Source organism: Myxocyprinus asiaticus, chromosome 21 (genome assembly GCF_019703515.2).
Source record: "Myxocyprinus asiaticus isolate MX2 ecotype Aquarium Trade chromosome 21, UBuf_Myxa_2, whole genome shotgun sequence".
Classification (NCBI taxonomy): Eukaryota; Metazoa; Chordata; class Actinopteri; order Cypriniformes; family Catostomidae; genus Myxocyprinus; species Myxocyprinus asiaticus.
Genome location: NC_059364.1, coordinates 34,244,390 through 34,256,789, shown reverse-complemented (window position 1 = coordinate 34,256,789; position 12,400 = coordinate 34,244,390). Strand labels below are relative to the sequence as shown.

Below are 12,400 nucleotides of genomic sequence, written 5' to 3'. Positions count from 1 at the left end.
CAATCAGTAAGTGCAGCACAGTGCTCAGTCAGTAAATGCACAGTTAAACAGATGTGTTTTCAATCTGGATTTGAATGTGGCTACTGTTGAAGCACATCTGACCTCTTCTGGAAGCTGGTTCCAGCTGCGGGTGGCATAATAGCTAAACACTGTCTCACCTTGTTTTGAGTGAACCCTCTGTATGTCTAACTGACTTGATCCTAATGATCTGAGAGGTCTGTTAGGTTTAAATTCAACAAGCATATCTAAAATGTATGAAACGAGTAATAGTACTTTAAAATCAATTCTAAATGTAACTGGAAGCCAGTGTAAAGACCTGAGGACTGGAGTAATATGCTCTGATTTTTTGGTTTGGGTGAGAATCCTGGCAGCAGCATTCTGAATGAACTGCAGGTGTCTAATGGTCTTGGCAAGGCCAATGAGGAGTCCACTGCAGTAGTCCACCCTACTGGTGATGAATGCATGAACAAGTTTCTCTAAGTCTTGACTGGATACAAAACATCTAATTCCAGCTATATTTTTGAGATGACAGTAGGCTGATTTCATGATTGCTTTGATGTGACTACTGAAATGAAGGTCTGACTCCAAAATGACACCAAGATTCCTTACTTGATTTTTTTTCTTTAGACCCTTGGAGTCAATGTATATATTCACCTTGGGAATTTCGCCTTTGCTGCCAAATACAATGACCTCTGTCTTGTCTTTGTTAACTGAAGGAAGTTTTGGCACATCCAACTGTTAATTTCATCAAGGCACTGGCACAGAGAATCTATGGGGCTGTAGTCACTTGGCGATAGGGCTAGGTAGATCTGGGTGTCGTCTGCATAGCAATGGTATGCAATTTGGTTCTTTTTCATAATTTGGCCTGGTGGGAGCATATACAGGTTGAACAGGAGCAGTGCAAGGATTGAGCCTTGTGGGACTCCACACATCATGGATGTCCACTCAGATTCACAGTTGCCTATGCTAACATAGAAACCCCTCCCTTCTAGATAAGACCTGAACCATCTGAGGACCGTCCCTGAGAGCATTACCCATTTTTGTTCAATCTGTCTAGGAGAATGTAATGGTCAACAGTGTCAGAAGCAGCACTGAGATCTTATAATACCAGCACTGATATTTTGCCTGAATTAGTATTTTGCCGACTATCATTAAGGATCTTAAGTGCCGTCTCTGTGATATCATGTGGTTGGAAACCTGACTGGAAATTTTCCAAGTAGCCATTCAAGATGAAAAATTTGTTCAGCTGATTGAAAACAACCTTTTCAGTGATTTTGCCTATGAAAGGAAGATTTGAAATTGGTCTGTAATTGTTCAATATTGAGTTATCTAGATTGCTCTTTTTTTAAGAAGAGGCTTGACAGCTGCAGTTTTCAGGGACTTTGGAAACGTACCTGAAAGGAGTGATGCATTTACTGTTTACTATAAGTGTGGTCCTTTGAAGATTAGCTAGTCCTCTGTGCATTTCACCAACTTCAGCAGAGAATTGTTTGAGCACGGTGCCATAACTATCACTGCAAACATCAAATGCAGCTCCTAAACAAAATTTTGTCTCACAACTTCCCTGTTGAGAAATTTCAATTGCTCCTGTTTTCATTCAGAGGAAGCAAGCACGAGGGCATTGCTTTGTGTGTGTGTTTTCTTTTAGAAGCAAACGCAGAGAGCACCGCAGGGAGGAATTAAAGCAGAGAGGCTATTTTTAGAGTCTAGGCTGAGGTTTTAGCTGTCCGGTGCCCTTGCAGGCGCTAAATTACTCTTGTTTTAGAAATGGTGACTTGGCCTAAATCAGTCACTGTTGTATTAACCTAGACCTGCTGTGTGCTGCCCCATTGGCCATTTATGCTCCAGCAGTGCTTCCCTACACAGAATTGCTCACTGAGGCAGCTCCGTAGGCAGCACTGCTTCTGCCTGCTCACTAGATATTAGTGGTGGACCGATATATATCACTGAGGCCGATAACGCGTTTGAGCTCATAATGTTAAAGTGTACTTCGTTTAAACAAATGTATTTCACTAACCTCAAAACTTGAGCAAATCCAGCATCCTGTGGAGCGTGCATACTGTATATCTTCCTCTGAAGTGTGTATTCTATCAGCCTCTCCTCTACAGTTCCCTCTAACTTGTCTTGTCTAGTGATAAAAAGAAAAATATCAATAAAAATTCTATGATATGCCATCTGAAAATATGCGGATATCTTGTTTAAACGGATGTAATTCACGGACCTCATGAAAATTCAGTGTTTTTTTGTTTTTTTTCTGGCGAGTGCTCATAATATCTTCCTCTAAACTGAAGTGCACATTATGTCAGCCAATCAAACCTCAGTTCCTCTGATTTACAAGTGTTACATTACGGGCAGTTCATGACAATCCACGCAGGTGATACGGGGTGAGTAAACTAGAAGCGGTCAGTAGTTTGCTGCTCTCAATGGATCTGCACTAGCGCGTGAGAAGTGTGTGAAAGCAACTTTAAAGTAAAAGCACTTTACTTGCTCTATAAGTAAATGTCATATTCACACTGTATGTACAATGGGGTTGATGATTCGGTCTTTTGTGTTCGATCCATGGTTGCTAGACTACTGTGTGCACTATTTCCTTCTTCCTAATATATTATACAATATATTTCTTTATGTCCAAATAAATTACTTGAATTGGATGACTAAGGGATTTTAGCAATTTTATATGTTATTTTCTATATTAAATTGTGTGATATATCTGCATTAAATGGCCTATCGGCCACCTTGCTCACTGGATATCAGTACCGGCCATTAAAAAAAACCCATATCGATCAACCTCTACAAGATATATTTGATATTCACAATATATTTGCTGCAGATATTGTGAAACTTTTGATGCACTTTTTAATTAGATTTTTTTTAAAGTTTGATAAAGATGGTGTCATTAGACCAGTTTTGGAATCCCTTCTCGAGTATGACAGTGATAAGACAGAGATGTTTTAATAGTGTCTCTAATTTAAACTTCAGTAGTAAAAATAGCATAAGAGTTGGTAAGTTTGTTTCATTTCCATGAATCAGTTGTCTATTTCTATGGATCGAAACAGTCTATTTCAATGATTCGATGCATCACCAGTGTCCGTGCATAATTATAATTTTTTTTTTCATGTTTTTAAATGTTTAAAAAAAATAATAATAATAAAAAATAAAAACATTGTTTAGGTACATATTGCTATTTATTACTATGAATTGTTTAAGTAGCACTCTATTGTGCACTGATATTGATGAATGATGCTTATAGTTTGTAACATAATGGAACTTTTGGAACAATGATCCCAGGGCATTTTTCAGGATAAGAACTCATTTCTGTGCCCTTTCTGAATTAATGCTAAAGTGCAGCATCATTGTAAAAAATTATTATAAAGAAACATAGCTAGCCTGAAATAGCCCTCTCTGGGCTGTGTATGTGTGTGCATGTTTCCCTTAGGGTGGCATAGCTTTGTGTGCACTGACATTGCTTTGTGTCTTCCGTGGTCACACACTGTTTTCTCTACCATTAGGAACTGAGGCCACCTAGTGTAAGTTTGATTCTCAGAAGTGCCTAAGCAGTTTTTACTTCACTAGCAGTTGCCATAGCAAGCTTTCAGCTGACCTCAGAGCAGCCTTGTTCTATATAAGGACCTGGAAAAATGTTATTTTGTCCCAGAGAGTCAAGGCTCTGCTGCAGGACAACATTCAGGTCTTAAGGTGGCTTAAAGAGGATACTGTTAAAGATTTCAGAGAGTGGTTATTTTGTGCCCAGGGTGTCACATGTGGAGAGATCTCATGTAATTGACAAGTGTTAAGTGACATTGAGCGCAAGGAAAAGATGCTCTTGTGTTTCACAGTATGCATGTGTTGATGGTCGTGCACTTTGAGACCCAGCTAATTGTAACTTGATAAAAAGCTATTTCTGGCCATTAAGGCAAGAAATGGCTAATTCAGCATGTATTATATTATATCTTTATTATTATTATTATTTTGAAACTAGTTTATTTTGTTGCATTTTATTTTTGCCTATTTAATTTAAGGGTTGGTTTCTGCTATAAATAACTTCCTACATAATATCAATGATCATGTCAGTGAAAGGGCAGCATCACATTAAGCTTAGCTGAAAAGCTTCTGGCTTGTTATGAAATAAAGCCTTTTGACTTAATTGAATCAATCAGCAGTTGTTTTAACCCTCTCAGATTTACTGAACTGATCAGCAATACCTTTATATATTTAAAGATTTAACAGATGAAGGCTTCTGGTGCTTTTAAGATAGTCCTGAATTATACAGAAGTCTGTTATCTATTCTCGTTGCAGTGGCTGTGTCATACCAAATAGAGAAATATTTAAAGCTGTATAGATAATACTTGTTATGAAGCATTTAGAAATATGTAATGTATTGTAAAGGAGTTCTAATACACCTCAAAATCCAACCTGGTCTCATAGAATCACATAACTATACTTACATTTTTGAAAAATTATTTATACATTGCTCATTGTACGTATTGCGGTAGTTTCCAGGGGAAATGAACACAAGATGCACTACAACAACAAGTTCCCTTTCATTCAAATAACAAATAAAATGCAGATTATAAGTTCATAAACACTTAACTTTTCACCCTGTTCCACACACAATACTGTCTGATGATATCAAAATACTTTTACTGTAGCGTATTAACTTGTGAGGTAATACATTTTAACATTTGCATTACATAACCAACTACATTTATAAGCTTTTGTGTGAATGATCAAATTGCACAGTAGCTCAACTGATGGAGCGTTACACTTGAGATCCAAAGGACAAAATGATGTGGTTGCTTCAGCATTTGTTTTTCATTTCTTATTTGCTTTATATGATACTATCAGAATATCACGAAAACACATCAAGTTTTTTTTTTTTTTTTTTTTTTTTGTGTTTTTATTATTCCCATTGTGGATTCTCATTAGATTCTAATTATTATGATACAGTAATTTTTTCTCAGATCTTATAGCCCCAGACACAAATTTGTATCTTTAAGTTGTCCACATTGTTTATTTCAGGTAGTTTGTGTCTTTTAATTTAGACAAGTTGTACAAATTAAGCTATTTGTAGACATGGTTTCTTTTAATTTAAGTTACTTACACTAGTTTAGCAATATTTTAAAACATCTATTCTCCTTTTCTTTCTCCACAGTCCTATAGAATCCTGTCAGAATTTCTACAAAGACTTCACATTACAAATTGACATGGCATTCAACGTGTTCTTCTTACTCTACTTTGGCCTGCGTGTAAGTACATATTTCACTTTCATATTTTATCAAGTTGATGTATCAACATTTTATCACATTATAAACACTGATTATCAGAATCAGAATCAAAATGAGCTTTATTGCCAAGAATGATTATTAGGGCCCAAACACTGAAAGTTCAGAGGCCCAATTGTTCTTCTAAGGATTATTATTATTAGGGCCCAAGCACTGAAAGTGCGGAGGCCCTATTTGTATTATTATTATTAGGGCCCAAGCACTGAAAGTGTGGAGGCCCTATTGTTCTTCTGAGGTTTAATATTTTAAGGGCCCAAGCACTGAAAGTGCATAGGCCCTATTGTTCTTCTAAGGATTAGAATTTTTATTATTATTGTTATTAGGGCCTAAGCACTGAAAGTGTGGAGGCCCTGTTGTTCTTCTAAGGATTATTAGGGCCCAAGCACTGAAAGTGCAGAGACCCTGTTGTTCCTCTATGGATTCTTCTTCTTTTTAAGGTTTTTGGTACTTTTGGGGTAGTTAACATGCATAAAAACTCTTGAAAATGTGCACACGCGTCAGAGTCATTGGCCATTAGGGCTTGGCAAAAGTTCATACATGGGCAAAAGTTCATACATGGGTGTGTAGAAGGGGCTCTGTAGTGCCACCTAGAAGATGGCTTTGTAGCACATCTTTTTTGAGTTACAGTCACCAAACTTTGTACATATATAGATCTCATCAAGCCGGACAACTTTCGTGCTGACAGTCATAAGCTCTGCCCGACAGGAAGTCGGCCATTTTGGATTGTTTGAAAAAAAGCATGCTCTGGAATTTGAAATATGCCTCCTAGAGGATTCATGTTACAGGTACCAAATGTGGGCGACATCATGCCAAGACATTGACGATGCTAAATTGCAAACAGATTTTTGATATATCGAACGGTGTTGCCATGGCGACACGATAAATTAGCGTAAAAAATGGGAAACAGGAAGTGTCTCGTATCTTCTGCGTACATCGTGTGATTTACATAAAAAATGAGCCATATGTTTGGCCTTGCAGGCTGATCACATTGATGTGGCTATTATGGGTCATGGTCATAGCGCCACCAACTGGCAGCAGGAAGTAAGGCAATTTTAATAGACTTTGAAATAGCCCTCTTGTGTTTACACGAATTGCTTAGAATAATGCCAAGACACTGCTGATGAAAAATTGTAAAAGGATATTTGATATCTTAAATATTGTTGCCATGGCAACATAGTAATTGTTATTATTCCTTTCTTTCTATATTTGGGCCTGGTCTCTTTTTAAAGAATACACTTGACATTTTTGTGCAAGTGAAAACAGTTTTTAAAGTGAAACAAAAAAGTTATATAAGTTTAAGTTTATTGTAATGAAAATGAACTGCACAAACATTTTTTTTTATATATATAAATAGAAATATAAAAATATTAGAAAATCAAAGCCACATGTCTAACTCAGATCTGATCAAAATTTTAGGTCGATATATTAAAAAAAATGACCTTTTGGTGGCAGTTTTTGTGCAGACGCAGTACCAGAAATGTCCAGTAGAGGACAGCCAAGCTCCATTGGTGAATGATTCCCACAAAAGACCACATCTGCACAATAGACCTTTTTCAGAGACTGTGATGATGCGTTTCTGCCTTATTTATCAGTGTAAATCTTGCAATTTTTTTTATATTATAAATGTTTTAAATATTGAGTGTAAATTTATAACATTATGTTTATTGTTATATTACCCTGGAATTAGTTTTACAAAAACGAATTACCATAGCTGCGAGGGGGTTTCTATGACAGCTGCTGAGAGAGTGACAGTAAATTTATCATGTTCTCCCAACTGACTTGCTTAATCCACCGCTCTCTATTTTTTTTTTTTTTTTCCTCCTCTGAAAAGTCATTCAAATGTAATAGTGGATTTTTTCTTTTGGTCTTGGAGCCAATGGGTAAGTGAAAATAATATTTGCTGTGATCTCCCATTCACTCCCATTCACCGCTGTCGAAGTTTATCCTGCAAACGTTTACTTCCGCATTCCAAAACCCTGATTGTGAAAAAGGTCTATTATCTGAATAATTTGGCAGGAATTGGCATAAAAACACAAAAGAACCAAAGCCACTTGACTGACCATGTCCTGATATGAATTTGAGAACAATCAGTGCTTGAAGTTGGGCGGTACACAACACCTGCACTTCTATAATTTACTCTACAGCATAAATTATAGATATATGCTACCTATCAGCATGCGCTACCAACTCTATAATCTATAATCTCTGTCTCCAGGCAGGGTGAGTGTGAGATAGTGGAGTCGACTCAAGTGCAGGAAAGACGGCAAAGTTAAAAGTTTCTGTGAGCGATTTCACTGTTCTATATCATTTGTCTGTAAGCACATACAAAGATATGGCCTAATAAAATGATGCTTGGAAAACCATGTCTGCATTCTGAGTGAGTTTGATTCATATATTGGTATAACGTTCGCTTTGTTTAATGATATGATGCATTAAGCACTGCTGCAGTTTATATAAAAAGCTCTCCCCTGCAGAATGAGTATTTTTAGAGGCAAAAGAACTGATTCCTTGTCAAATTAGTATGATATCTTATTTTTATCAGCAGTATCATCTGTTAACAGCATTTCAAACGCTACTATTGCCAGTTGTGCAGTCCACCAATAATATTAGAGAGGCGGCAGCAGTAGGAACGCCCAACAGCGACACAGATTGCAAAGTCATGCCGCCTGTGGTGTGAATGGGGCTTTAATCAAAACCTATTTGTTAGTTGAGGGTGTGAGGTCATGTGTGTTCTTCAGCCAGATCTTAAGAAGGAAATTACAGCCAGACTCAAATGTTAATTAAATACCCCTTGTAATGTAATAACAGACTATTTTAATGTAAATAAATGAATAATATTAACAGTTTTATTGCTTGTGTTAGGTAAGGTAAACAAAACTAATGTTAGAAACACCTCTCAAAGCACATGTGAATTGACAAAATTTTATTGCACAACATTATATAAGACATTTACAAGATTAGAAATATTATATTAACTTCTAAAATAACTGATTATAATGCAAGTGCTGTTAGCAGTTGGAGCAAGCAACTATTTTCATTTTCAACAAACGTATTATATTTGTTCTGCCATAAATTATACAAGAGTTGGTTTATGTCACTAGATGATGCAATAAAGTAATAAAATGCTCAGGTGTGCTTATGCATGAACATTAGATGAGCGCCGGTGTGTAATAGCCTTTAGCCCGTTAGCTGCTCTGAGTGCCGGGCAGATCATGTTAGCATAGATTCATCGCAAAAAGCAGTGAGAACATTTGATTTTGGGTCAGATCGGTCATCCACCCACAATAGCAGTGGGAGACATTATGCCTCCAGGCAGCTTGGATGTCAGAGCTCCTCCTCTGGATCACTCCAAATGATCACATGGTTTCTGCCGCTTTCTAAACTGAGAAAGGCCAGCCCATGTAACCATGGAAACCTCATACTATTGCCTACATGACCTACCAGTCAAACCATTACTAGAGATCTATTGGCCGGATTGATCCAGGCAAATAGCCAATGTGCATTTGGTAATACCACAGTGTGTCTGATCTGTGTTGAATGAGAGCTCTGGCTGTGAATCGCAGATCAAGGTGTGGGTGTGCTCAAAATACTCAGTGTGAATAGGCGAGACATCGATTTTGATTGCATACAAATTTATTTGTATCAATATTTGATTGAAATTAGACATTTTTGATTACATGATAACATAAAAATAGAGGATCAGTCGGATTTTTTCCCCATTTTACCCCCAATTTTCAATGTTCTGGATAAAATGGTTGAGTCCATTTTCATCAGTGGACCCTCACAATGAAATGCATGCTGTTTTTTTTCTTCAATCATTGGATCGGATCATAAGCAGAGAACATGAAACATAAGGACTGTTGCTCTCTTTTAATATTTTAAAATATGTTTTTCACTGTAATGTTCTAATTGCCAAATAGACTGCAGAAGATGAAAGTTGAGTTTTTAAGCTTTAATTTGATATCAAGTTTGTGAGGATTGACGAAGTGTTTGATATAAAACAAGACATTTGTTTTATAACATACTCAAACAGCCCAACTCTTGGCCACTGACAGTTTAAAATGGGCATGTAAGACGGCCTCTGTAGCACTGTAGCACTGTAGAATTTTTTGAATATTGCAGTCTCTGAACTTTTAAATACTCCTCATAGGAGATTCGTGTGACTGGCACCAAACTTAAGCAACATTATGCCAAGACATTGAAGATGCTAAATTGCGAACAGATTGTTGATATATCGAACATTGCTGCCATGACAACACAATAAATTAATATCTAAAATTGGGAAAAAGGAAATGTCTCTTATCTTATGTGTGCATTGTGTGATTTACGTCAAAATCGATCCTTATGTTTGGCCTTACGGGCTGATCACATTGATGTGGCTATTGTGAGTCACTGTCGGAGCGCCACTAACTGGCGGAAGGAAGTGTGGCACTTTTAACAGACTTTGAAATATCCCCCTTATGTTTACCTGAATTGCTTCACTTTTTTTAGAATAATGTCAAGACAGTGCAGATTTAAATTTTTGAAGGGATTCTTGATATATTAAATAGTGTTGCCATGGCAACGCATTAAATGTCATTATTCCTTTTTATGTATCTTCATGTTTTTGAGGTACTTGGCATGCTTGAATTTTCCTGAAATTTTGCACACACATCAGAGATGTAGGCCATTAGGCCTGGGCAAAAGTTAACACATGGGTGTGGCTGGGGAGCTCTGTAGTGCCACCTTTTGACAAAAGTGGTGGGGTCAGTTTCTTCTACGGTCACCAAATTTGCTATATATATTGTTCTCATCAAGCCGGACAACTTTCAAAATTACAGCCATTAGCTCTGCCCAAAAGGAAATCGGCCATTTTGGATTGAATGTGCATTTTTTGAAAATTGCAGGCCCTGAACTTTGAATACTCCTCATAGGGGATTCATGTAATTGTCACCAAATTTAGGCAACCTTATGCCAAGACATTGAAGATGCTAAACTGCGAACACATTTTTTGATATATTGAATGGTGTTGCCATAACGAGGCAATAAATTAATGGAAAAAGTGGGAAACAGGAAGTGTCTGTGTCAGGAAGTGTCATATTTTCTGTGTGGATTGTGTGATTTAAATCATATTGGTGCTGTCTGTTTGTTCATGGGAGCTGATCACATGGATGTGGCTATTGTAGATCACTGTCTTAGCGCCACCAGCTGGCAGCAGGAAGTGTGGCAGTTACAACAGGCTTTGAAAAAATCTTCTTATATTTATCCAAATCATGTCAGACTTGGTCCAAATAATGTCAAGACATCGCTGATATAATTTTGTAAAAGGATTCTTGGTATCTTAAATAGTGTTGCCATGGTAACACATCAAATGTTATTATTCTTTTATTTGCATATTTGAGTGTTTTGAGCCTCTTAATATGCTTACAATTCGGCACACACATCAGAGTTTTGCCCATTAGGCGAAGGCAAAAGCTAAGGCATGGTAGCGCCCCATTTTGACTAAAGCGGTGGGGCTAGTTTGACCTACAGTCACCAGACTTGGTACATATATAGTTCTCTTCAAGCCGGACATCTTTCCATATTACAGTCATTAGCTCTGACCAACAGGATGTTGGCCAATTTGGATTTAATGTGGATTTTTTGACAATCGCAGGCTCTGAACTTTTAAAATCATGCGATTCTCACCAAATTTGGTCAACGTGATCCCAAGACATTGAAACATGATAAATTGTGAACATATATCGAACAGTGTCACCATGGCAAGGCAATGTATTTATGGCAAAAAAAAGAAAGAAAAGGGAAACAGGAAGTGTCTAATATCTTCTGCATGCATTGACTGATTTAAAGCTGTATGTTTGTTCATGGGGGCTGATCACACTGATGTGGCTTTTGTGGGTCACGGTCGAAGTGCCACCAACTGACAACAGGAAGTGTGACATTTTGTGTGACTTTGAAATAGTCCTCTTACATTTATCTTCTCAAATACATGTGCCCACCATGCTTTGTTTTCCTAGAGCCACCAGGTGGCGATGGCACTGTAATGCTTGGGCCCCTCATCGCTGCTTGCAGCTAAATTTATGCTTGAACTTTTAATGTGTAATTACTATTCATTTCAATGAGGAAATCTTTTGTCCATTTTTCTTTTCCCAGTTCATAGCAGCCAATGACAAGCTGTGGTTCTGGTTGGAGGTGAACTCAGTGGTGGACTTCTTCACTGTACCACCTGTGTTCGTTTCAGTGTATCTAAACAGGAGCTGGCTGGGTAAGTCTATAAACACCACCCGCTCCTCTCTCTTTACACCCATCTCTTGTCCCTGCACCCCAGGGTGGCAGTCAGCACCAGTCATCATTCACAGGTACACTGCCTCTAACTGAAGGTAGATAATATTAAGGCCAAACTGATGATGAAACAAGGGCAAATGTTTGAACAGGAGATTTTATGATTATTAAGCCCAGCTGCTGTGGATTGTTGTCACTCTCTTTTGCAGAAATCCCAAGAATAGCTCTGAAATGTCTGCTGAAATGAGGCTAACAGCAGAGATGACTGTAGGGTTTAGGTAAAGAAAAGATGAGAAGAATATAAGAACTGAACCTAAGTCTGCTATCTGGCTATTTTTGAATAATCCAGTGAATTTAATACTTTACAAATGAAAAGTATGAATTGAAATGCTCACAATATGGAACACTTGAGATAAAAATGAATAATTGAGCAGTAATCATTTAAAAAAGAGTCATGTTCAAAGCCTTTGTAAAATTGTAGATTTAAGTTCCTGCATCAGGCTTGCTGTCTAGGAGCCAGTGGGGCGGCCAAATACTTGCATTGCTGGTAATAATTTTCCATCACTTTGTGTCTATGTCAAAGCTGGGTTGACTGGCAACAGGAAGAACATAAATGCAGTGTTAGGGGACTGGTGTGCATGTGCATGCATGTATGAAGTTGCTTGTGCTTTTAAAAAACTGCTGTATCCTTTTACCAAACAGGAGGTAGGACATCATCTCTATTGCTCAAATAAACTTCAGCCTGTAAAGCCAATGCAAACACACACACATTTGTTAATAACCACTACACCACCTGTGTCATTACTGCTTTCCAAAACAACTGTAAAAGGAATGTTGTTCTTCCATAAACACACTAT

At 37.5% G+C, this 12,400-nt stretch overlaps 1 protein-coding gene across 6 annotated transcripts in view; it reads left to right on the top strand.

The window, feature by feature from the left end:
• Nucleotides 1–12,400, top strand: part of LOC127412089 (calcium-activated potassium channel subunit alpha-1-like) — a 307,683-nt gene that overhangs the window by 168,146 nt on the left and 127,137 nt on the right. For all 6 annotated transcript variants that reach the window (XM_051648145.1, XM_051648144.1, XM_051648149.1 and 3 more), the window contains exons 4-5: nt 5,153–5,246; nt 11,415–11,526. In XM_051648145.1, the coding sequence (XP_051504105.1) occupies nt 5,153–5,246; nt 11,415–11,526 (206 nt within the window). The remainder of the gene's footprint in view (nt 1–5,152; nt 5,247–11,414; nt 11,527–12,400) is intronic.